Genomic DNA, 25151 nt, shown 5'->3' with positions numbered 1-25151 from the left:
ACATTTTACGCTTTAAAATGACTTCACTTAAACACAGTAACCATTTATATAATGGTTATTTTTAATAAACAATAATTCATCCATATTGCTCATCTAAGTTATTGTTTATTGACCTCGTTCCATACATAAATCTTCCTTCCTCATCCCCTCTTGTGGTTTCTTTTCCCCCAGCGTTCTTCTTCGCCTCCCTCTATTTTCTGTGAAAGCTCTGCGTCTTCCTTTTTTTTTCTCTTTCTTCTTTCACCCCCCCACCACCGCCCGACGTGGGTCTCAGGAGGGTCTCATGTCTTCCGTAGAACTCCGCGCCGCAAAAGTGTTGGGACGCGGCCGCCCCAGCTGTGCGTCCCGGGCGTCGGTTCTTGTGAGTGACCGCGAGTGAAACCCGACTCTCTCCGGCTGATGTTCCGATATTAGTGTCTGTTCTGGAGGACAAAGCCGCGGCGCTGACTGGACCAACTTCCCCGTGGAGCTTTTGAGTCGAGGAAAAAGTCCGAGGAAAGCGTCTTTTGAGACGTTGAGGTTTTGAAGAACCGAGACCGAACTTCTTCTGGACCGGAGCGACCAGAGTGTGCTGGAGAACACAGAAGTGCCACCGGGACGTGAACCAGCTGAGTCAACGGAACCGGGGTTCACTGAAACAGCCCAGAAGGTTCGTCGCGTAGTCCAGATAGTTCTTAAACCATTAATGAAATAACCAATACTAGGGTCATAACCCACGTGCGTGGTTGTTTGTTTACGTCATCGTGTGTAAAAATGTACTTACAGTATAATGTTGGTCATCTACTGTATATGAAAGAGGCTTCACATCTGTTACAAGATGTATTGATCAAGAGTTGATTTGGTTACAAATGTATTGGTTTAAAGGTTCATTTTTGTGTGTGTTTGTGACACAGATGCGTGACAATGTCACTGGATTCGAAAACCTCGGGTCTTCTCCTGTCAAACTCCAGAACCTCTTGTTTGTTCCAGACAGCAGACGAGAAAGATGACACAGTCAGTGATGAGAGGTGAGTTCTCTACAACACGAGGCTCAACAAAAACATCAGTTGTACTTTAGTAGCTGACATCCATCATGTCGGTCCCTTATCTCATCTTAAAAACTGACATGGACTTTCATCTGCTTTGTGGCCGGCCACATAAAATGAACCGGTGGGCCAGATGTGGCCCCTGAGACTTGAGTTTATTTTAGAGCTCAGAAGTTGGTTTAATGTCTCGACTTGCTTAAAAAAAATCACTTCAACTTCAAGTTTATATAAGCAAAGAGCTCAAGACGATGCACAAATCTTGTCCAGAATCGGTTTCTTGTCCATTCAGGTACGGATTTGGGGAATCAGAATAGGCTTAAATTGTACCCAGAGCATCAGACTCAGACAGTGACAAGTAGCCATGCAAACCTGTGCACACCTTTATTTCAAGCAATGTTTAGAATAATTTATCTGTGCCATTATTAGTGGTTGGTCAACTTATTTGGAATTTGTTTTGGTCCACTGTGCAACATCAAACATTATAGGATAAATATTAAACATAAATACAACGACATTTACCATTTAAAATCTGAATATTTACATAGTGCAGTTATGGAAGTGTGGACGTTTAAAACAGGTTTTTATTAATGAGTCTGATTGTAGAGTGGAAGAAGTAATTATTGTGGCGTGAGGTTTTGGTCCTGATGGAACGCATGATGGTAGAGGTGTGAAGAGTCCATGACCAGGAAGAGACCTTTTAAAACTTACCCACTTGTCACAAGCACGTTTTGAGCAAATAGCTTCAGCACAGAGCAACAGCAAACTTTTAAAAGTAACCACTTTGAATCGAAGCGAAGATTTCTCATCATCTTTATTGCTCCATGTTTGCTTTCTCCTAAACTTTCTTATGATTGCACTGTGTTTGTGGCCCACAGTGTCCTGGAAATGCTCAGTAGCTCCAAGTTCACAGACCTGGAGTCATGGCTTTGTATGCCATCTCTGCTGCTGCTCCCCTCCATCCTCGACTCCAGCCACTCCTCCTCCTGCTCCTTCCTCAGCTCCTCCCCTTCACCTGCGACCTCTCACTCCCTGTGTAGGGAGGCAGGTGCCGTCGACAGGTGAGTCGGAATGTATCCCTCCGCTGTTGCGATGAGACCTGAAAATAAACGGTTGACTTTTCAGGTTAAATGACACCTCCACGCTGACCATCACCCCCAGACCCCTCCTCTCCTCCACACCATTTCTCACCTCATACACCGCCTCTCCGGATGGTGTAAGCATCAGAAAGCGGCGCCGCCTAGCTGCCAGTCGAGGTGGACTCCACTGGACCGCCTCAGGTAAACTGATTCAAGTTGTTGTTTAAACATTTTCTTGTTAATTTGTCGATGAAGCGTGTGAAGAATATTTTAAGATCCCAACATAAATAGGCACTTTTCAAAAACCCAGCTGCTTCCCTGATGTGTCATATGTTTACACACCGACTTTCCTTTTTTTGGGTTGTCTGCACGCGATAAAGATTAAGAACTTCCTGCCTTTGGCCCCGCCTATCTGGTGATAAGGACACTGAGCTTCCTATGTTGGATCCCACCCTCCTTAGGAACGATAATAAGCTTCCCGTAATTAGTCCTTCCATTCCCAGATATGACCCTAATATTTTTATTTTTTACATTCTGTATCTGCACTCTCAAAATCGATGGACTAGTACCTGAGTTTACATTTTGGATCGAGTACAAATTTACGGCGACCATACGCCCTATTTCACCCAGACATGCCAACTTTTTGGGGGTCTATCTGGGTGGAGTTTATAAAATCCTTTGAAATGTCCAGGTATTTAGTTTGTATCGTACTTTCTCTGCGACTGTGACTAGCCTGGATAGTCAATAGATCCTGATCTTGAGGAGGAGAATTTGAACCCGACACTCTGCATTATAGTTTTCTATGGTTATTAAAGGGCCATATTGTGTTTATCAGTGTTTAGACAGTGTTTTAAGTTTGACATTAGTTATAATAAGAAACATTATTTGAGGATCGAGCTAACTTTACATTTAAAAATTAATTTAAGCATTTAAGCATCAAATTATTCTGAAGAATGTACCACCTTTAGATTTGTCAGACTAGTAGAATTGTTACAATGTATTTTGTTATAAATATGAATAAGTATACATAACTGTTACTGACCATACCTTTGTTGAGGAGATATATTTTTGGATAATAATCTTGTTGTGTTTTAGATAAATTAATATGTTGTTTATAAACACAACTTTGTTCCCCAAGAGGCCAGATTTAGTGTCTTTTTGAGAAGTCAATGATTAACTGGGTTAGAATCGTGTTAAGGAAACACTTGACTCGACCTTAAAAAACCCTTAAAATGTACCTACAATCCAAAACTGTTGGTGTACTGTTTTTGAAAATTCAAACTATGGTCACCCTTTTTAAAAGTAACATTTTGGGGTTTACTTGTGGTGTAATGAGTGTCTCTACCTATGCAAATTCAGAGATTGTGTTTCGATATTTCCTACATCTAAAACAAAATGTTAAAACTCTATTTCATTCTTTAAATATCTCCGTTAATTGAGCATGACCCTTGACCTCTCCCTCACTCATGATGTATTCAGTGCCACGTGCAGTCAGGTGTCTCCAGATTCACTCCATAGAGACTTCTGGTCACATGACTGCTCTGTGTGGGTCGTGACAGGTGGGACAGCAGGTGGGGACGAGGAGGGCGAAGCCTCTGCCAAGTGGTCATGTCAGCGGCCGGTCCTGAGGAAGACGTTGTCAGCGGACGAACGAGTCCTGCGGCCGAAGAGAGACCGACAACTGCTGAGTCGCCTGCGAAGCCGCCAGCCCAAGACGTTCGGCATCAACGTGAGTTGATACCGAACCCTAACCCACACTTCAGAAATTGAAATCCCCAAATCCTGTCTCGCCCTCGCAGAGCCCGGAAAACTGCTGCAGGTTCAACGGCAGGAACATGTGAGTGAGTCTTGTTCATCAGCGACTCATCTGAGGTGAAGTCACATGGCAGTGTTGCTGAGGTGGTTTTTTTAAGTGAAGCTCTACAAACGTCGCTGCGAGCTTTTGATCAGATCTGCTGGAGCGCAAATCATCGGCGCGACACCCGCTGATCGCTTGACATGCCGACAAATGGTGTCACAGAGGGGCTCCCACTTACGGAAATAAATAAAGCCAATCATTTTTGCTTCTCATCTTTTCTTTTCTCATCTGTCTTCCCCTCCTTTACTCTTTTCTGCCATCTTTTGCTCATCTGCCTCTCTCTCCTTCATCCTTTTCCCATTTCTCTTCTTACATTCCTCCTCCCTTCTCTCTCTCCTCTCTTTCTCCTGACTGATGTTGCTCCTCTACACTTTCATCGTCATCCTCTGCATCACTTTCTTCTCTCCCTCTTTTTTTCCTCCTCTTCCACACCCGACTTTTCCCTTTTCTCCCAATTATGCAACTGTCGCCTCGTCGTCTGCTCTTCCCCTCAACCTTTGCTTCTTCTTGTCAACCAAGAAATAAAAAAACACACATAGAGCTGAAGCCTGTAAATTGTTCCGTCTCCCATGACAACTCAGACCACCCCCCCTTCACTCACCTCCCCTTTTGTTCTCTGCCTTTTGAAAGCCTGAGTTGCTGCCCCTCCTCCATGCAGGTCTGCGCACACATGCGGAGAGTGTTCATGCGCGCGGGCGTTGCATTAGTTGAATCAACAGGTAGTGTAGTCAGACAGCTCTGAAGTCAGCTGTGTGTTCGGGGGGTCCAGAGCCGTCAGCACCCCAATGAAGGTGCCCCAAGACGCCACCTCTCCCAGGAGACTCAGTGCTCCTCACTGATGAAGCCTGCAGCCCTTGAGCCACAGCGCAGCCTCATGCCATAACAAGCCCTTGTGAGTACCACTGCAGAGAGAGGGGGAGAGGGGGAGTGGGGGAGGAAAGGGGGGGAGAGTGGAAGTCGCACGTTGGTTCTGGGTGATTAACTCGTTTGAATTCTGTTAAGATGTTCGGCGGCGGCGGCACTTTCTTTCTGTTCCGTTAACACATTCGGGTTAAGAGGGTCAGTCGAGAGGATTTGACGTTTGAAGTTCTGTTCCGCAAGTTTTCAACTACCTGTTGGCAACCATCTCCAACCTGCTGAATTATTCATCTGTCACTCTATCTGTGTGTAACAGTAAGAGGCAGCAGCGGTCGTCAGGAGATGATTTCATCACAGACCTGAAGCACCTGTTACACTCTGGCGTCTCCAGATCCTCGCTCTGCCTGGACAGGTAAAGGAAACTCCGCTCCAGCCCGACACATTCTAGAGCACGCTCAACAGTTTCATTTGACCGACTCTTTCATCTCCACGGCGACACCTTTTTTAGACTCATCCATTCATTCCTAGCTGAATTTTTATAGCCGCATGCATCATGGGTGATGTAGTTTCAGTTCTTATTTCATAACACTCAAAGACAGCACGAACCAAGGTAAGGGTGCCTGTGGGCTCTATTCTTTTAAGGCGCTCTGGATTTCCAGAAGCAGTTGTCATGGTTACTGGCTGACAAGTGCTTGTGTGGTAAACACTACTTTTTTATTGTCATTTGGGGAAGAATTTTCCACAGAATCAGATTCCACAGAGGATGTGAAAGTATGAAATCTAATCTCATCTTTGTTTGTTTTATTTTTCCACATTAATGCTTGCCGTTTATTCCAGACTGGTACCAGGAGTCTGGAGCCCCTCGATGCTGAACCTGCAGTTGACCCAGACCAGGAAGTGCCCCTCCGGTCCACCCTCCCCGAGCGCAGCCAAGCGCCTGTATAGGAACCTGTCAGAGAAGCTACGAGGAAACTCTACATCATTTGAGGAGACAATCACGCGCAGCTCGGTCGGACCTCACTTTTATTATCACACTTTTTTAAGCTAGTTATTATTCCCCTGAAATGTTACAATGAAATATTAAGCAACAATATATATATTAGTAATAATTTCTGGCAAAACAGGGTTCTGGCAAAATCCAGTCAATGATGTGTCATTTGACGCATCTGCAGCGAAACGTTTATGTGGTTAAATATCATGAAATTGTTTCCATGGTGATGCTTGAGAGCCACAGGCTGAAACATGCTGTGTCACTCCACAGACCATGGTGGCCTCCGAGTGTCTCCTGGAGGCAGTAGAGCAGCAGGATCTGGACCTAGTTCAGGTCCTGCTGCTGTCCAGTGACGAGTTGGACCTGAACTCGCCGGACAGTCGCGGTCTGACACCCCTGGACATCGCGGTGATGACCAACAACACGCCTATTGCCAAACTGCTGCTCAAGGCCGGCGCCAAGGAGAGCCCGCACTGTGAGTGTTTGAGTCGGCGGGAGAGTGTTTTCGTATACTTCTCTCACTCCCATTTCTCCGCAGTTACCAGCATAGAGAGTCGGGAGGCGCACCTGAGCTCCCTGATGTTGGAGGCGGAACAGCGAGTGTCGGCCCTGACCGCTCAGGCCCAGAAGGACGGGCTCTCTCTGGACGCCTGTCAGAAGGACAAGACGCTGCGGTCCTGGGAGTGGAGGAGTAAACTGTACAAGCGCATGAGAGCTGCGCTCCGCCTCATCCGTGAGTCCACAGTGGCTTAAGTTCTGCTCATCGAGATACTGACCCCAGGTTGGTGGAACATATCTGTTCTCTGCAGCCGGACCCCCAGATCCCCCCAGCATGGTCCGACTGAGCGTGAGCAGCAGCACATCACTGACTGTCTCCTTCCATGAGCCCCAAGGACTTAACTCTGGGGTGATCACCAAGTTTAAAGGTAACAAGTCTCGTGTGTTCGCAGAATAAAATAAGCAGGTTTTTAGATAAGAATATAACATACCATCAACATTAGTGGTGACGTTACAATCATTTAGGCTGCTTATATTTATATTATTTTTATATCTTTTTATTACAATAAAGCCTCCAATTTCCCCATTGTGGGGGGAAATAAAAACATCTTATTTTAACGATTTGACTTTTACACACGTTTCACTCAAATATGTCATGTTTGTATTTATTCCATGAATTTATTATAAATATTCAAGTAAAATATCTTCAAGGAAAAAACCTCAAGTCCATTTTTAAAAATTCTATCTCCAAAATTGACCTTTCGACGGCTAAAATGGACTTTGTTTGACACCATCGCTTCTAAATGATTTTCGATGTATTTGGGTATTTTTGTTTGATTTGTTTCGTCCCTCTCTCCTCTGAGTGGTTGGCAATTGTAGAATTCTTATAAAACATTTTTTTTAAACACTTTTCAACTATATGTTTAACTGATTTATGCCTGTGTAGGATCTCATTCATCCTGGTCATTATTATCCAGAGGACTGAGAACAGTTAATGAAAGACATTACCTCTTTTCTCAGGGCTTCTTTAGCTGTGTTACGACTCTTGGGCGAAAAGTGAAATGTCTTCCATAAACTTTACTCAGTCCAGTCGCCTGGCTTTGTAAAGCTTTTATAACCATCTATATCTATGGTTCTCCTGCTGACCCTCCATCACGCTTAAAAACCCAAGTAATACCCATACATTTATTACATATAAGGGAAGAAAATCGGTCTAAACCTCACACACAGAACTGTTAGTCATACATCTGTCTATCATGTCGATGTTTAGTGGAGTGGAGTTGCTTGAAGGACTTCTCGTTGGTGGCTGGACAAGAAGTTCTGGACGACCTGCAGACACTAAGGCTGACCATCAAAGGCATTGCCACGGTAACAAGCTCAGTTGGAACATGGTTGCTATGACAATCCCATGATGCTATTGTGTGTTTCAGGGACGTATCTACTTTGTCAGGGTCTCGGCATACAACCTGAAGGGTTGGGGTCCACCAGCGCCGTCGCTTCCCCCATCCGCCGCCCCATCCAGTTCGTTTTCACTTAACCTCCTCTTAATATTGAATCGTAAAGTATTTTATATCCTCATTTCTGCTCTTTCAGATTGGAGGGAGTGTGTTAGCCGAGAGCCACGACAGCGAGTCAACATCGAGGCGATGGAGCGACTGTTGCAGCAAGTCAGAGTCACACACACGCACTACTGTGGTGGAGGTCGACATACACACACTGAACAATATTCTGTTGTCGGACACGGACGTGTTCATTTTGACCCGGTTTGTTTGACATGCAGATGCAGCCAAGCTTCACAACTCCAGCAGGAAACAGTCTGTGTCCAGGAGCCTGAAACATCTGTTCAACTCCAGCAGCAAGTTCATCAAGACGCTCAAGAGGTCACTGAAAAGACTATTCACAATATAATAGTGTATTTTCACAAAAAACAATAACGCATCACACTTAAAGAGGCGGATTCAATTGAGATGAATACGTTTGCATCTTGAACTGAACTCTTTACAGCAGTGATCCTTCAATAGCTTGTTTTTGCCTATTCCTTGAGTGGCTGTTTCCCATGCATGACCCTTAGGTTGGCAGATAACTATAGAGTTGGCTCTGATGTTTAAATGTAGTCTAATTGCAGGGGAACGTATCTGGCAGCTATATTCTACCATAAAGACAAAGTTGTGGTCACAGCAGAGGACCAGATCCCCATCGTGGAGGTGGACGACACATCCAGCAGCTCTCTCATGCAGGACTTCCTGTGGTTCACGAAGGTAACGACACCCGTCATTAGGTGACATCACAGAAGAGACTGGATCTGTGCTTGTGTGTGTTTAGTTGTCCTGCATGTGGGAGGACGTGCGCTGGTTGAGACAGACCACGTCAGTCTCCACGTCGTCGTCGTCGACCCTCCAGTCGCGGCACAAGATGTTGACGGCGGCCGCACAGCTGCAGGTGAGCCCGGAGTGACTAGACGTCACCGCCAGAGAGAGAAGCGCTTTAATATCAGGGTGTGTCTCCAGAACCTCCTGGGTACTCACGATCTGGGACGGGTCCACTACGAGCCCATCAAGGATCGCCATGGCAACGTGCTGCTGGTCACTGTGCGCGACCTGGAGTCGCCGCCAAGCGGGAAGATGATGTCGGTCAGTAAACTGCAGAGTCAGCGCAAATCTCTGTCCACGCCCGAGGAGCCGTATGCCCTCGACGTGCTGGTCATCACCCTGCAGGTGGCGCTACACACAAAGACACTATTCCTCCACGTTAGCCTAAGCATTCTCTCATTGTGACCTCTGACCCATAGGACATCTTAAGCTATCAGAGGCGCAGCAGCTACAGGCTCGCTCCGGGACTTTACCTTGGCTTCCTGAAGCTCAGCAGCTCAGTGGACCAAATCAGAGTTCTGGTCTCTCAGCGAACCCCAAACATGCTGTGTCACACGCGAATACGAGAGAACGCCAACGTGTCAAGGTGGGATTCATTTTTATTCGATTTCATTTTCATTTTAGGTCTATATATAGATGCGTTTGTTTCCTTGTATATGACATTTCTGACTTTAGTTCATTGTGTCTCATGTCACGTCTTCCAATAAAAAAGTTTGAGCAACTTTGATTGACGCGTGTGTCGTAGGGAGGAGTGGGCCTGGCTCAAGTCTCTGGCGGCACCATGTGACCAGGAACTTGGACCCGACAGTCATGCCCCGTTACTGTTCTACGAGCTCCAGACGTCCATCAAAAGTCTTCTGAAACTGGTCAACGCTCCATCAGACCAGGTGAGTGAACTGCTGTTGTGGCCTTCAGCTCGCAGATAATAATGCTTCGTGTGCACCTGCATCTGAAGGTACGACAGTTCCGTCTCTACACGAACGAGGTCATCGAACTGGGACATGGTGTCTCGTTCCTGCTGCTGCTGCCCCCTGCTGACCACGTGTGTGCTGCACCCGGTCAGTCGCACCAGTACACACTGATGTCAGGATTCATTCAGCTGCCCCTGCAGATGTTCGAGCTGGGTAACACCTGCATGCACACTATCGAAGCGTATCAGGGCCATTTCGAATATTAAATTATTGAAACTTTTGATTACTTTATTGAATTAAAATATATACATAAATATTAAGATTTTATTTTATCGACTATTCAAATATCTGTAATTAAATTGCATTCATTTTGAATTCAATTAATCCATAAAAACAATCTCAACCTTTTAATATAGTCATTATTACATTTAATTATTCAAAAAAGCTTATTCAATTCCCCTCAAAAAACAAGATTCAAATAAAAAGTTCCAATTCAATCATTCAATGTTCTGATGGCTCTGATACACTCCCTTGTATCTGTATCCACTAAAAGCTGAGCTCATCTCTCTGGTTGCTCCTCAGTCCACTTCAGCAGTTACCAAAAGAACTTCATCAGCCTCTACTGTCGACTGTCCTCGGTTCTGGACCTGGACTCTCTGGTGACCCAGCAGGCTCAGAGGGAGTCTCTGACAGACGAGGAGGTTGCGACAAGCCGACAGAGGCACCAGATGATCCTGGACTACATTCAGGTAAACTAGCCGCTCGGTTATAATCGAGGATCTGCCGACTAACTGGTCCCGTCTGGACTCTGCAGCAGCTGGACGAGATCCGGCGCAGCATCCGTTGGATTAACGATGCGTTGCAGTTTGCTCGCGACCGGCAGACCAGTATGGGCGTTCCCATCATCTTCCTGATCGATTTGGCCGTTTCAGAGAACAAGAGTGAATCCACCTCTTCCACTGTGGACTACTTCACCACACCGTCACCCTCCCCGGACCGCTACCGCCGGGAACCCATCAGTGGTGAGTCGGGCCTTAACATCCAACCGCTGGATCCCAGTTTGACTCTCTGGTATCTTCTCAGACTCTCTGCTCTGCTCAGATGATGACGGCTCCTCAGAGGTTTTCCTGCCGACAGACAGCGACTATGACTCCAGTGAGGCTCTGAGCCCCCGCGATCCAGACACAGTCCAGTCCCTCTCACAGGATCTCTCCCAACCAGCTTTGCACTCTCTGGGCGGCAGTGTTCCCAACATGCTGCAGGTGTACGAGCTCAGGTAATTCTGACCTCTGGTCCGTCAGTGCAGAATTACAGTTGAAGTTTCTGCTTCTTAAAGGTTAACTAATATTAATAATGTTTCAAATGTCTTCCTCTCCAAGATGTAGTCAGTCTCTCATCATGACCAAGTTATTAACCTGCCTTTGTTCCTCAGGCCCACCTGTCCTCCCCACCCTGCATCAGCCTCCAGCGTGCCTCAACGGGCCTCGGTCTCAGGGACCCTGCCCCGCTCACCCAGCGGCCCACTGTCGCCACGGTTTTTCAAGGACCTGCCTGCCCTCTCCGACACCATGCAGACCCTGGAGGGTCTCTCTCTCTCGGGAGGGGCCACCCACAGGGCACCTGCCAACCCACCGGCCAAAAGAAAGTTGCTCTCAAGGAGTCACCGTGGGCGCTACTTCAGCGGGCCGCAGCGGTGGCTACGCGGTCACAGCGGGGAACTGGGCAGCAGTACGCTCTCCGAGGGCGTGTACACCCGTCAGCAAGACTCAGACGAGCCGGACACCAAACCCGACCCGTCCACTCCGTGCAACAACACCTACATAAGTCAGACCACCTGCGTCCTTGCAAGCGGGAGTAGCAGGCAACACGAGCAGCGCCCGCACATCCGTAGAATCTTTGTTGAGACCGAGTCCACGGGCTGGAGCTGGGGCACGGAGTCGGACGGGGTTGTGGCTCTGCCGGGTTCGGTGGAGGTTGCGGCCCAGGATGTGGACTCGGATGATCAAACTAATGCCCAGATTTCTGAAATCCTCAGTAGCACACTGTAAAGACATTGACCTTCAGTATCTCGACCTCCCCAACAAGGATGTAGTGCTGCCACCTGGTGGTTAAATCTTCACTCGAGTCTGGCCCCAGATCTGATGGTAAGAGTCCAGTTTGTTAGTTATCGCGAGCAACATCTAGCCTTAACATTCAACCTAACTGAGCTTCAAAGCAACGACTATGACTGTTACCATAAAAAAAACAAGATGCAAACAGGAAATATTTTCCTCACGGCTACCAAAGATTCTTTGTGTTAAAGCAACACTACGTAACATTTGAAAACATCTATATTTTATGTAATAATCTGAAAAGTCTGATCTAGTAGAACTACATCAGTAACTAACTTTGAAAAGTGTCATTACACCACCGAAGCAGTGGAACACTCATATGAATTACTAAAACAGATTTCGAATTTTCTATGAAGATAAGAACATAAAAACCTAAACTGAGCCATTTGTTTTCCTTTTAAACAAATGCACATACGAGTATTCAATGTTTTCCACAACAATGCAGTTGCACTGTTCTGACACTAGAAACTAGAAAGTTTACGATCTTGCGTAATGCTGCTTTAAGCCCAGATTGTGGCCAACCGACACGTCCGACACGTCTTTGACCCTCGGGTCTGTGAAATCCACTGCACTTTGCCGTCTTAAATGTTGCAGTCTTGTGCAATCAGGTGTTACCGTTTGCTTGTTCTCTCAACTCTTCTTGCAATATTTGTTGAAAAGTCTTTAACACGTATTGCATGACCCTCAAAACCAATTTCCTCAGTCTGTTCGTCGTCCAAGCTGACGCTTTTTATTGAACCTACGGAAACGACTGAAAGTGAACAAGCTTGGCGTAAAAACACATGGGCCGGTATGATGCTGCTGTTGTGTCCCAAGTCAACCTGTACCTCCAGTTCGATTTTTGTCATCACCTGTGTAAGTGAAACTGTTAATATTTTTGGTGCAAACTCTGTTGGTTTTTCCTCTGTCACAGAAAAAAACAAAGCTTGAGCTTCAGTGGGTTCTTGTTGACTCCTCTCACTAAAGACCACTTGAATACATGTTCAACGTTTTGCATGTTTTTATAAACAGAAAAAATATTCAAGGTTATGTCATGTTATTGCTGTGCAAAATTGTATTGATTTATTTAAATTAAACCTTTTGTCCTGTGAATATGTAAATGTTTATTCAAGGTTTACTCGCATGATGCAAATTAAACTTTTTTATTGAACTATGGATGGAGTCAAGCACCAGGTCACATGACAAATATTTACAAGATATAAATAATCACTTCATTGTGTATATAAAACAAACGTAAACAACTTGACGTCTGTTAGGAATTAAAATTATGCAAAACTTTACACTTTGGTCCAAAAAGAAATCTGATTCAATGAGTTGTTGTTTTTTTTTGACCGGCATGTTCAGTTGGAGGTCCAATAGCACCAGAGACTCAAATGAAACCATCTGGATCAGATCACTTCCAGACCAGGATGAAGAAAAGGTTTAAAAAAAAACACGAGGTCTGTTTTATAGCACTTCTGAAACTTTGGGGCAGATTTTGGCTTGGACCTTCAGTGGTTCCGCGAGTGAAAGAATCCAACACTGGTGGGCGATTCTTTGACCGTCACAGTCACTAAATTGGCAGTAACGTCGGTAACGAACACTTGTTCCAAGAGGCTACTAGTCGGCCGCCAATCCGTCTCTGTGTCCGACACCGTGGCGTTGTCCCCGAGACTCGGCCGACTGTTGTTGACGAAAGAGGCCTCGTGTTCCGACTCGCTGCTGCTGGTGTCGTCAGAACCGCCGGTGCTGAACTCGTTCAGGGTACGGTTCTGTTTGCAGTCCTCAGTCCTCTCTCGACAGGTTCCATCGCCTGCCATCATTTCTTTTCGGCGCAGCTCTGTAGCGCCCCCTGCTGGGAAACCTGTCCGCTGCCCCACCGACAGAATCCTTGTGGCGACACTGCTGCCGCTTCGTAAAATGGACCTGGACATGGAGCTGGAGCCCGTGGCGTTCTGTAGGTTCAGCGCTCGGAGGCTCAGCACCTGACTACTTCGGTCCCTCTGAGTGCTCGGAGGCAGCTGCTTTCTCGAGAAGTGTTTTTGTGAAACCCCGTGAGCGCCTACAACGTCTGACCGTCTCTGGACCTGTGCGGAATGTTGCGTGGAACTGAACACGCCCGACGACCCGGGGCCCAGTTTCAGCGATGCTTTGAAGCTTGCCTCCGAACGTTTGGTCTCAGGCTGTAGTTGTTTTGTTGGTGAAGAGGCAGCAGACGGTGAGCGAGCGGTCCAGGTGCCACTCATAGGTCCTGCTTTGGAGGTGGACGTCTGGATGAAAGAGCTAGCGGAGGTGTGGGGGGAGGGGCTGTCATCTCTGGACCGGGTGAGGCCGGTGTAGGTAAAGCTTGCAGGCTGCAGAGGCTTCTTCACGCCCAGTCGGACGTCGTCCCGTGCGAGTCTGAGTGAAGAAGGGAGGTGCGGAGGAGGTGGGGGTGGAGGAGGAGGAGGAGGTCTTTCTTTGGCCTGCCTCAGAGACCGGATGTCGGGAGAGAGGGGCTTACGACCCCGTTTCTTACGAGGGGGTTCGGGTTTTGCCAGAAGAATCTGAGGTCTCTTCTGAGGGACACGTCCAGCCAGCTTAGGCTTTGAGTCTTCTTCATGGTCATCCTCAGAAGAAGAGGCCGACGAGGTGAGTCCAGATGAGGAGGAAGAGCTCCGATCCTTGGTGATGACTGGCTGAACCTACAAGAAAAACCACACGGCTGAATTCTGATGCTAATGAGCGGACGGTTGTTAAAGGTCACGAAAGGTGAGACATGCAGAGGACCTGCTCAGACACACTCGAAACTCTCATGAAAGAAGAACATGCGATCACACTCACCGGGTTCTTGCGTGGTCTGCCCCTTGGTCGCTTCCCTTTTTTCAGGAACAGAAGTTCTCGCTCTTGTTCTCTAGATTGTAAAACATAAGGAAACATTCATGTTAGCTTGTTTCCCTTATCAGTACCTGCTTTTTGTTCTTGGAGGATGGTTGGCTCAAAATCAAAGTAGACAAATGTTCCCGTGTAAATGGTGACTTAAGAGGTGTTTAAGATCAGTAATGATGTCAATAATTATTTATTGCTCTTTAAATTATATGAAATTAATGTAAAAAATGGTTCAGTTGATGCCAACATTTGCCTTTTTTTAATGAATCATTTACTTATGTAAAAAAAAAACTGTTTATCTGTAAAATGAAACCAGGTTTGATTATACAGGCCTTTAATTATAAAAATACATTTCATATTTTGAGTATTTGTGGTTGGTATTTGATAACACTTTCAGTCTAACACACGAGTACTACATTTTTTGATAACTGAAGCCCTGATTTATATATTATTTTCATAGTTCAAATACAGCAGTTTGGTTATGTCAACAACAAAAACATGCATCATCAGTGATTCTACACATCATATATAAACATGTTTTGGTGGGAACATTTTAAACATCACCACTTTGATTTGTACTTTTCTACACAAGATAAACATAAATACTTTTTGTTACATAATAAACATGATCATTTTATTACAGATAAATGTTTTTTTCTCAAGTGGCCACTCTCTTGTTACAAGATTTACTTCTTTAAAAAAAATCTTAATAAACTGAAAATAATGCAGTTATCACAAAGATCGTCATCTCCAAACAAACCTGAAATGTTTAAAAACGTAATTTATGATAAAGCTTTTTGCTTATTAACTATTTTATGAAGTACGGTACAGACTATTGTTCTTTATTTGATTTGTGAACATAATTTGTTGTACCAAACACCAGCATATTGCTTTTTTCATAAAATAATGTTAAAGCATCTGCGTCTTAAAGTACTTACTGAACCTTTTCAGTAGATTACAAACAGAATAGTAATAATGATAACCATCATAATTTTGGTCACAATAACCGTCACACTGTTATATGCCTAATATGTAGTAATTATAGTCATTTAATGCCCAAAGAAAATGCAATCTTCACATCGTATAATTTCCTGTTGTGTGCGTGTAGTTCATAAATAAAATGTTCATTTTATGTTTTTTTTAAATGGTTTGTCTTTCATCACTGACCTCTTGTGGAAGGCAGCCAATAACCTCGGGTCGAGAATATTTTCCTCTGGCTCCCAACTGTTGTGTCTGTAAACAAACATCTGTGTCACATGACTCTGCTGACAGAAAAAAAACGGAAACGCTTTTCTTTAAAAAAAAAACTCGTTTTGACTAGAATTAAGATAATAACGGTAACCATTAGACTTTTAAAGGATATAAAAACAATAAATAAAGTAATTTAATCCGAAATGTTTGATAGTGTTGAATCCCAGCGGCAGCTCGCTAAACCACCGTGACCGTCCAGCGAGCGCTGTCAGCGGCTGCAGCCTGACGCGGCCCCGGGGTCGAGGGCGACTGTTGTCGGGACTGAAGCTCGGTAACGCGGGGGCCGAGCAGCTGGCAGCAGCAGCCGCCTTTTGTTCCTCGGTCCCCCGCTAGCGTGTGTTAGCCGCGGCGGCTAGCTACTTACTTGGACGACCACCCCCTCCATTTGACCAGATACTCGAACTTTCCCTGGAGAAAACACACGGACACGTCAGGACCGCGGACCGGGTCACATGCACCCCCGCTCGGCACACTTACCTTCCTCGGTCGTTTGCTGAGGATACACTCGGCATCGAACACCTGGCCGACCGTGACCCCCTCCATGATACACCACAGCGCGGAGGCGCTAGTGAGCTCCGCCGGCCACCGTAGACACTCATCCTCTTCAATTTACAAGTATTGGAAATTAGAAAACAAAACACGTTTATTCACAACAAAGATACATAGAAAGAGCTAAAAGAGAAAAATGTATTATATACACAGTGTGTTATTTTAACAATACAGTTAGTTTTAAATAAATGTCAATAATTGTTTTTGCTCTTTTACAAATAACTATTACTTACATACCACACATCATTTTGAATATGTTGAATTTTTTTCTCTCCCTTAGTTCCCTTTTTTCCTGTGTCTGCATCCTTTTGCTCAACTGTCCATCCACGACTTGCATAATGTAGCTCTAGATTTGCTGTGCGTTTCAAACTCTTTAATGTCTTTGATGTCCTTTCATGTAGCCACCGGTGAATATTATTTAAGGGGGTGTTGAAGGAATGATGACCAACTTGAAGGTTTGCACCCATGTGTTTTTTTTTAACTTCCAGAACAGATTTAACAAGTAGTTAAAGATGGCAGAGGCCCAAGCGCCTGAAGATGAAGCGCTTGAAGGGGTCATGGACATGTCGCCGTGGCAGGAGCAGGGTTTCCCTGTGAACAAAATGGAAGATTTCTACAAGTTGGTGGTCAGCTTCTTCTCCAAGATGTCATCTGAGCAGTGGATGATGCTCAAGTCTGGGACTCCTAATGCAGAAACCAGAATCATGATGGCGGACATCCTACTCACCTTCATCTACAGCGTCTGTGAGGTCCTGATGATGGCGTACCAGAGCAAAAACATCACCATCACTGAGGAGTGTGTTCTTGCCAGTGTGGGAAACACACTTACTCAGAGTTTTGCTCAGGCTTTGAAGATCCAAGAGGAGGTGGACAATGCCAGTGCAAACAACCTGGAGAGCCTGATGGTCAAAGAGGTGACCGAGAGGCTCAATCTCGACTTGTCACAAGACCAACAAGATTTTGAGAAACCTACAAGTTGCTCCGGAAGGCTGAACGAAATGGTGTACCAGGCATTCAAGATGATTAAAGAATTTGCCGCAAGAATCTTTGGCAAGTCCAAAAGGAATGAGGACATGTCGATGATGGCTGAGGTGGCTGCTGATGGTGTTCAGGAACCAGAAACACCAAACTCTATGGAAGGATCTAGTCTGTCGAGCTCGATGGCAATAGATTTCCAGTGCATCATTGAAGAGGAAATGCTGAAAATCAGCGGCAGTGTTCTGGACGATCAGTCCCAGATGCTCATCGTTATGTCTCATTCGCAAGAAATCGAGTCCATTGCGATTGACATGGTCGATGCCATTGGCAAGTCCATATCCGATGTCCCAGAAGAGGAGGAATATCTCGGTCCTGGTGAAAACCAACAAAACATGAAGGAAAATACCTTCAATTCTTTCATCTCCAGGATAAAGGGTGTGTTCGACTGTCTCTTTGCCAAAGCAATATTTTGCAAGACTCTGAATAAGATCCAGTCGGAGGTCCAGGATGACCAAGAGGGCAAAATGTCTTCTCTGTCCGAGAGGGTGGGGTCTCTCTTACAGGGGGTGGAGCCTCAGGCCCTGAGTAACGAGGGCGAGATGATCCAGAACATCGATGGTAATCCTGTAGGTCTGAGTGTGGACGAGCTGTCCACCATGATCTACATGAACTCTGGAGCCGCAGGAACACAAGAAGATGACCCAGAGTTCAGCAACGTTCAGTCTCCTTCAGGGATGTTGAATGTTCCAGAAGGTGACGTACCAGTATACAACAAGATCAGAAACAGCGTACGACAGTGTAACGAGCTTGCCGACTGGTGGAGCACGACACAGTCTAAGAGTCACAGTGAGAGGGTGACCCTGAATCTCATCGAGTCCGTCATCAAGAAAGAGAAAGATCCAGAGCAGTCCGGTAAAGCTCAAGTTCTGAAGCAGAAAATGTTCCTGCGACTTCTGATAGAAAAACTGGTGACTCTGATCTACAAGAAAGCCCAGATCACCTGGCCTATGACCAACCCGTCAGCCTCCATTGAGCGAATCCTTAATGCCACATGGGCAGCAGTCATAGATGTTTCGGTGAACATCAATCCAGCCATGTTGGAGAAACTTCCCAAGATCATCTTCAAAGAACTGTGCAATAAATGGGGACCAGCTCTCAACGTGTTGGCATCTTTGGACACGCAGACGCCAGAAATCGAGCACTACATCGCCTGCTCCGTCAGGGATCACCTCCTACGGCCTAAAGGAGGAACTTTAAGTTCGTTTTTTAGATTCCTCTCCCGACCTTTTCGGCAAAGAGTGGAGGTCCCTCCTCAGTCAATTTGATGTACCAACAGGCTTGAAGGCCACATAGTCACCTCCTGCCAATGAGTCAGTTTTAGTCTCAATGTAATGTTTGCTTCTGAGAAGCAATATGACACAAGATCATTTCATGAAAAAATGACAATAAATAATTTATTTTTACAATTTTGTTTTGTGACTGTTGTCTTTTAGGCTCCCATTGAGAGTTATGGACTGTTTGATGAGTCTGTGACTTAAGCTCCTACCAAGAGCCTTTCTTTATCAAGAGTTTGTAACAAAATATCTTGACTTGAAAGTAAAAGATTTTAAATATGATGTGTCCAAAATCTTGCACACAATTTACAAACTTGATCGTGTTTCTCAGACAATGGTATTTTTTCAGACAGTGCTGTACATGTCAGTAGTTAATTGGAGCAACATCTGGACATTTCTTATCAAATTGTAAGCGCTGATTGACAACAACCAAACCCAATCCAAAGGATTTCTTTGTCATTCCATTAACAAGTAATAAAATGGGTTGCTAAAGCCGAGTGAGACAGTGATACAACAGCATACGAAAAAAATAAATTATGAATAATAATAATACGAGATTGTCAATAATAAATGCCACGTGACATTACAAATGAATGAATGTCCAGACAAAGTGATGATAGTGCAGAAGTAAGAAAACAGTCCAAACATTGACCATGTCTACAATAATGTTGATAGTGCATTTGACGTCACAAAAAGAGTAGATTTGAACAAAGATTCTAATGCTTGTCGGAGTCAGAGCCTTTGTTTAATTTGACCATAGAAAAAATAAACCCGAGCAGTGAAACTCCAGGCACAACCAGCTTCATGAAGCAGTAAAAACAGTGACAGTGTTAGAAAATCCAGATGATAAATCCAGAAAAGAAATGAAGTAGCTAGAAAAAGGCCACATTAGATACCATTATTTTATGTTTATGATGTAGTTAGGATGTCGCATTATAAAAAGAAGCTAAAATGTTGTTGAATATTATTATTTTATTTTAAGTTGTATTTAAATAAATAAATAAAAATGGGTTACAATCAGAACCGGACTAGTAATAAATGATAAAACAATTAGAACAACATGTTAGTAAGTGGTCCCATTAATAGTTTTACTCTGACATGAAGGCTTTATAAATGCTAGACCCAGAAAATTGTTTCTGCCGAGCCATAGTAGTGTTTCCATGGTGATCTCTGATGCTTTGTTCTGTCATCATCTTTGTTGGTCCTGCTGTGGTCAAAAGGAAACAGTAGCTGATGTGTGTTTTGGCTGTGATATTCTAGATTCAAATGTTTATATAAGGAAGAGCCCTGATATGGAATTGGTAGTTCTCTGGTTGCGACAACAGAGATACAGGTGATCAGTTGTGTGCCCCAAAAAACACAACTAGGACTAGAAAGACTGAGAGAAGCAGCAGGATCCACTGAAAATGTCAGAGGGAGGTTCATACCAGGCAGCAGTAGGCAGACCAACATGGCAGCCCCAGGATATTCCTGTGAGAAAGATCAGTGACTTCTACAAGCTGGTGGTCTCCTTCTTCTCCAGGATGTCCTCTGAACAATGGAGGTTGCTGAAGTCCGGGACTCCAGACAGGGAGACCAAAGTCATGATGACTGACATCCTGCTGAACTTCAGCCACAGTGTTACTGAAGCTCTCTTGATGGCGTACCAGAACAGTCACACCAGCGTCACGGAGGAATGTGCCTTGGCCAGCATAGGGAACTCGCTGAGTCAAAGATCTCGTCCCCATGAGGAGGCCAAGGGGCCACGCCCAAACGCCTTGACAAAGCTGGCAGTGAAAGACGCACCGAGCAGTACGTCTGCTCAATTTCTGTGACCTGACGAAAGTCTGTTGATTGAATCTCTCTAGTTGACGTTACATGCTATTCCTCAAACGACCACGAATAAAGCCTACCGGACCAAACAACACAAAGTTGACTAGTTTTTATGTTGTCAGCATATTGTTAGCTTGTACAGACATGGAAAACAATACAACTGTGTCGTCTTCAAACAATGTTTATCAATCAATTTATCAAAAACTCCAGTGTTTTTCAAGTCTCGACTAACAACAACTTGTTTAACTGGATCAATGCTGGTGTTTTAATACTGCTTAAGCTGGGAAAGGAGCACGGGGAGTATGGATGACATATCTGGAGAATTGCTGACCAATGCATTGAGTGATAACAGCCCTTTCCAGTGTTTTTGATGCTTTTTAATGGACTGCATGGGGAACTGAGATAAGGGAATGAAATAGCAGCGGTTTGCTTTGGAAATAATTTGGACATGTAGTTCAGTTTCTGTAGTTCTACTCTATAGCGTGTGAAACCTGGTCAGATTTCTGTTCTTGAGTTCACAGCTTCTTTCAGTTCAGATTCCTAACCTGATAACTAAAGGGGTTATTATGAAGAAAACGTGGAGAATGTCTAGATATCGGTTCTTAAATTAATTATCAACAATTTCTTTTCTTATCTTTATATTTGTAAAAACAAATTAGTTTTGCCAGACATTGAAATCAACAAGAAGTTGAACAAAAACATTTTTACATAACTAGATGTTATTTAAAAGTTTAAAGTTAAAACCAGAGTTGTGGTTAAAATAAGTGGTTGAGAAAAAAAAGAAGAGCCTTTGATGGTTGAAAAATAGACTTACATAATTTTATTAAAAGAAATCACACACTTCTGTTGCACAAAAGAACTCTTATAAAACACATCAAATAAAAAAACTAAAAAGGGCCTTGGTAACTAAAGAAGATTACGCAACACCATTTTGTGAGAATACAAAGAATATAACCGACTACTCGGAAGTAAGACTTTCTGCCATGAAGCTCAAAGTCTTGTATAGTCTATTCATGATGAAACAACCTTGTCAATCAATTTGTCGCCTGGCATTTAGTCCGCTTGGCTGCAGGCGCTTCACCTGTTCAGACAAAAAATATATCAATGGATTGAAGCCAAGGTGACGGCTGACGATGTCAAATATTTCACTTTCACAACATACCGTCCTTGGAAAGGGGCTCCTGCTTCTTCTCGATTTTCATGGTGTAGATGACACCGCTTGCTGTCTTTCTAGTTTCTGCAGATGGAGACAGAGATGTTGTCGCTCTGACCCTGCAGGAGTTGAATAACGGTGTTTACCTGCATGAAGAACTGCTGACCTACAGCAGGAGGAAATGGACGCCCTGGAGTCAGAATCTGACAGACCGAACAACAAACTACTAAAGGGACACATAAGGAAGATAACTCACTGATAAATGACACACACACACACACACACACACACACACAAGTGCACAAAATAAGGATACAGGTTGGCAATGTCGTAGGGACCACGGAGCTCTAGAGCCTGAAGGCACAAATGATTTTTCATTCCTCTTCATAATGACACTTCACACTTTACTCACTTACCCTCTCTGCAGCGCTCGACACGATCACATTCTAAAAACAACAAAATTACACCTTATCTTTGTCCCTTATCTCACCCCAATGATGAAGAGAGATGAACAAACAACGCTAACCTTTCCTTTACAACTCTCCACCAGATTGACAGCATTGGCAATCGTGTACCGTCGCATGGTGGCGTCTCTGATCGCGGCAGAGTACGACACCTCGAAGAAAACTCCCCTTTCTATGGCCTGGGATCACACGCAAATAACCAAATGCACAAAGCCACGAATAAACAGCGTTTGTCAAAAAAGTGACTCACCCCAAAAACAGGTGCCCGTTTGAAAAAAAATGGAAGTCTTTCAGTGACAGATATGCAGATGATGTCAACGTCAAAGTTCATACAGGCAGCCTACACATAAACACAAGCAGATCTCAATGTATTGTTTCACAAACTCTTACTTCCTTTAAGGAACTTACATGGAATAGTTTCTCTGTAGTTGGATAGACAGACAGAAGGTCAAACCACTTGTACTCTGTCGCGTTTGGCCTCTGTGTGCACAGACACACACCAATAATCAGCTGATAATCATTGATTATAGTTTGTATTATAGTTCGTAAAGACTCACGAAGTGACTGTGGTCCGTCATCACTATGGTTAGTCTGTTAAGCACTCTGATTGGCCGAGAGCACCCCTGTGTAGTTGTGTTACATTTCAGTTGATATCATCATTCATTTCTATGAAACAATGAACACACCTGCACGATGGGCAGCTCATCAAACAACTCGCTGACCAACATTGGAGATGGAATCTCCTGCAGGGATACAAAAAGTGCGTGACGTGAATGTGGGTCCACTCAGAACTTGTGTTTGTCGTTTAAATTGCGATTCAATTTTCAGTATTTACCATTTAATTTAACAAACAGTTTCAAAGTTGTGATGGTGTGTGTGTGTGTTTGGTTGTGTGAGTGACTGACCGCCTTCTTTTTGCCAGCAGGTTCAAACACATAGTTGATGGCGACTGTAGAAAAACCAACTGAAGTAAAACACAAAAAAAGGAAAGTGTTTATTGACGCTACCTTAGTTATGTAGCAACAACCACCTGTATATCCCTGCAATCCTCATCTTTATGTATTTAACTGAGATTTCTTCTGCAAGGCCTTGTACCTTTCTCTAATTTTAAGATTAAGAGAATACTTGCATGTTTATAACAAGAATTTAAGTCAGAATTCTACTGTGAATAAGGGTTTTTCTTTTCACAAGTAAACAACCTAATAAAGCATCATTTTATTCTGTACTGCCAGCACAAAAAAGAAATCCCATGTTTTGTTTACAACACTTGAAATACAAGTTTCTGATTCTGATCATTTACTTTTCTAATGATTATTTAACAAGACTTTCATATTTTTCTTCTAGTTATTGCAGTAATAGTACAGCATGTCGGCCTCCTACACCTTTACTTCATGTCTTTTTTCAAAACATTCTTTTCGGGAATGTCTAGAAATCTTAAAATATATTTAAGTTAATTTTAGAATACGACACCTAATCTTATATAAAACGATATTGTGTCTTAAGTGTTTATTTAAATGTAAGAAGAACATAACAATGATAAACATTATTTAAACGAAAACATGTGCAATAATTTATGTTTGATGAGTTCATTTATATTAATAAATAAATACAAATGTATGCATTTTATGTTACCAGGAAATGAACAATTTATAGAAAGAGGATTGAGAATAAAAAAAGATGTTGATCTCGATTGTGATGTTTATTTCCAATTCTATTATAGAAGTGGCAGTGAGTTGTCACAGCTCTTGACTCACGGGTTAATTGATCATTTTCTTCTCTCGTGAGTCACGTTTTAAAATAAACTTCTTGTTTGTTTAATTGTTGACCGTTGATGTTTTTATGCCAAGTTTCTATTTGTATCTTTAGTTTTTATTTCCCCATTTATCAAACACGAAATGTTTCCTACTCGTGATCTTCTTGGTTACGCGAGAGAAGCGCAATCCAGGAAACGAAAATAAAGAAATAAAAAATAAAGTCATTTCAACACTCACGGTGAGCAGCTGTCTCCACCAGAGCTCGTAGCTTTTGTTTATCTGTGCAGAAAGTCACGTTTAGATCCATGAAGGCAGCCATGTTGGCGCTGACAGAAACGCTTCCAGCAACGTCAGAACCGTAGAGGCTCATGGGAAGTGTGGTCTTTTACCACCTCGCGGTACAACTCCAGCACACGCAGATAAGATGAACAGCACAAGTTGTGAATTGAGTATTGATAATAACACTGTCAAGTGAGTAACTTGATTAACATATTTGTTTATTTTTAATTTTATAATGTATTTAATTGCGAAAGTAATTTTTAAGATTTAAATGACATAACAAAAGTTGTTTTTAATTGAATCAGCGATTCCCTTAAATTGAAATACGAAATCAATATTTTAACAGTGATAAGATGTATAATAGATTTCCTGAGAGATTGCAAATAATCATCAGCTTAATTTTTTTAATTTAAGGCTTTATTAAAACAGCACTGGGTAGTTTTGCGGGTACCTTAATATTTTTGTTTCTAAAATAACTTGTGATGACACATCAACTTAAAACTAGTTGAATGACTAATATACCGTGATTTGAGGTGTTTTGTGTTTGTGTTTTTATTTTCACTTTTAAAGTTCTTGGGGATGGTGTGAACATGCTACATATCGCGCTGGTTTGGGTGGGGTTTGGGGGCGAATTACGGTACAAAACAAAGTTAATGTTATGTTATTTTCAAAGCCTTCATATCCTTTCATTATCCACAATCTGATTCATTGTCCATCAGTATCCATCCTTCATTCATCAATGGAAGTCTGGAAACAGAAAATTCGTCCAACTGCTGCAAACCGGGACATGGCAACTTTTAAGACGTCTAGCGAGTGCTCATGGGAAATGTGGTCTCCCGTCAGGCTAAACACTACCACTTTAGTCCACTGGCGTCACTCGACTAAAAATCGCGTAGAGCTGCTTTAAGTTGCATTATTTAATTATTTTTAATTTAACACACAAAACAACACATTTTCATTGATTTCCACACTTTGATGACAATTTTTTTTATCGTTTGTACAATGATGAAAGCATAACAGATTTCCCGCTAGA

The 25151-nt window shown here is 43.6% G+C and overlaps 3 protein-coding genes across 5 annotated transcripts; 1 reads left to right on the top strand and 2 right to left on the bottom strand.

The window, feature by feature from the left end:
* The first annotated feature begins 226 nt into the window (after positions 1–226).
* On the top strand, positions 227–12847 carry ankfn1a (ankyrin repeat and fibronectin type III domain containing 1a). 3 transcript variants are annotated; one of them, XM_087783902.1, is made up of 25 exons: positions 227–649; positions 894–1007; positions 1901–2083; positions 2148–2302; positions 3661–3830; positions 3901–3938; positions 5134–5229; positions 5655–5826; positions 6079–6283; positions 6347–6541; positions 6618–6734; positions 7577–7674; positions 7737–7827; positions 7900–8007; positions 8087–8186; positions 8432–8564; positions 8629–8745; positions 8814–9020; positions 9095–9261; positions 9421–9562; positions 9631–9799; positions 10169–10335; positions 10401–10608; positions 10688–10862; positions 11019–12847. In XM_087783902.1, exons 2-25 carry the CDS (start codon positions 904–906, stop codon positions 11632–11634), a joined length of 3933 nt encoding a protein of 1310 aa, XP_087640028.1. In that variant the 5' UTR covers positions 227–649; positions 894–903; the 3' UTR covers positions 11635–12847. The 3 variants fall into 3 exon arrangements, with proteins under 3 accessions (XP_087640028.1, XP_087640027.1, XP_087640029.1); XM_087783901.1 differs by having other exon boundaries at positions 228–649; positions 10670–10862; XM_087783903.1 differs by lacking the exons at positions 227–649; positions 894–1007; positions 1901–2083; ... (1 more) ...; positions 3661–3830; positions 3901–3938 and adding an exon at positions 3955–4851 and having other exon boundaries at positions 10670–10862.
* On the bottom strand, positions 12826–16386 carry LOC148085815 (chromobox protein homolog 2-like). Its single transcript, XM_087783904.1, has 5 exons — positions 16273–16386; positions 16160–16203; positions 15712–15777; positions 14500–14569; positions 12826–14360 (listed from the first exon to the last, which is right to left on the bottom strand). The coding sequence occupies exons 1-5, from the start codon at positions 16336–16338 to the stop codon at positions 13188–13190; spliced, it is 1419 nt and encodes a 472-aa protein (XP_087640030.1). The 5' UTR covers positions 16339–16386; the 3' UTR covers positions 12826–13187.
* Positions 16387–21273: 4887 nt separating this feature from the next.
* Positions 21274–24173, bottom strand: rpp30 (ribonuclease P/MRP 30 subunit). The gene is made up of 12 exons (XM_087782774.1): positions 24077–24173; positions 22991–23049; positions 22772–22828; positions 22643–22708; positions 22494–22565; positions 22336–22425; positions 22148–22264; positions 22038–22067; positions 21938–21975; positions 21768–21847; positions 21631–21705; positions 21274–21549 (listed from the first exon to the last, which is right to left on the bottom strand). The coding sequence occupies exons 1-12, from the start codon at positions 24156–24158 to the stop codon at positions 21503–21505; spliced, it is 813 nt and encodes a 270-aa protein (XP_087638900.1). The 5' UTR covers positions 24159–24173; the 3' UTR covers positions 21274–21502.
* Between the last annotated feature and the right edge of the window lie 978 nt (positions 24174–25151).

The sequence above is a fragment of the Callionymus lyra genome, chromosome 2 (genome assembly GCF_982586985.1).
Source record: "Callionymus lyra chromosome 2, fCalLyr1.hap1.1, whole genome shotgun sequence".
NCBI lineage: Eukaryota > Metazoa > Chordata > Actinopteri > Syngnathiformes > Callionymidae > Callionymus > Callionymus lyra.
The sequence above is the reverse complement of the archived record's forward strand: the minus strand, read 5'-3'. Positions and strand labels throughout refer to the sequence as shown.

Excerpts from the sequence above, each read along its gene's own strand:
- LOC148085815 (XM_087783904.1), bottom strand. The coding sequence starts at position 16,338 with ATGGAGGGGGTCACGGTCGGCCAGGTGTTCGATGCCGAGTGTATCCTC. Across the intron at positions 15,778-16,159 it reads TGGAGGGGGTGGTCGTCCAA|ACACAACAGTTGGGAGCCAG; the intron begins GTAAGTAGCTAG and ends GTTTGTTTACAG. Across the intron at positions 14,361-14,499 it reads GCAGACCACGCAAGAACCCG|GTTCAGCCAGTCATCACCAA; the intron begins GTGAGTGTGATC and ends TTTTTCTTGTAG.
- ankfn1a (XM_087783901.1), top strand. The coding sequence starts at position 904 with ATGTCACTGGATTCGAAAACCTCGGGTCTTCTCCTGTCAAACTCCAGA. Across the intron at positions 3,939-5,133 it reads AGGTTCAACGGCAGGAACAT|TAAGAGGCAGCAGCGGTCGT; the intron begins GTGAGTGAGTCT and ends TGTGTGTAACAG. Across the intron at positions 7,675-7,736 it reads CCATCAAAGGCATTGCCACG|GGACGTATCTACTTTGTCAG; the intron begins GTAACAAGCTCA and ends TGTGTGTTTCAG.
- rpp30 (XM_087782774.1), bottom strand. The coding sequence starts at position 24,158 with ATGGCTGCCTTCATGGATCTAAACGTGACTTTCTGCACAGATAAACAA. Across the intron at positions 21,706-21,767 it reads GTCAGCAGTTCTTCATGCAG|AAACTAGAAAGACAGCAAGC; the intron begins GTAAACACCGTT and ends CTCCATCTGCAG. Across the intron at positions 21,550-21,630 it reads GGAGCCCCTTTCCAAGGACG|GTGAAGCGCCTGCAGCCAAG; the intron begins GTATGTTGTGAA and ends TTGTCTGAACAG.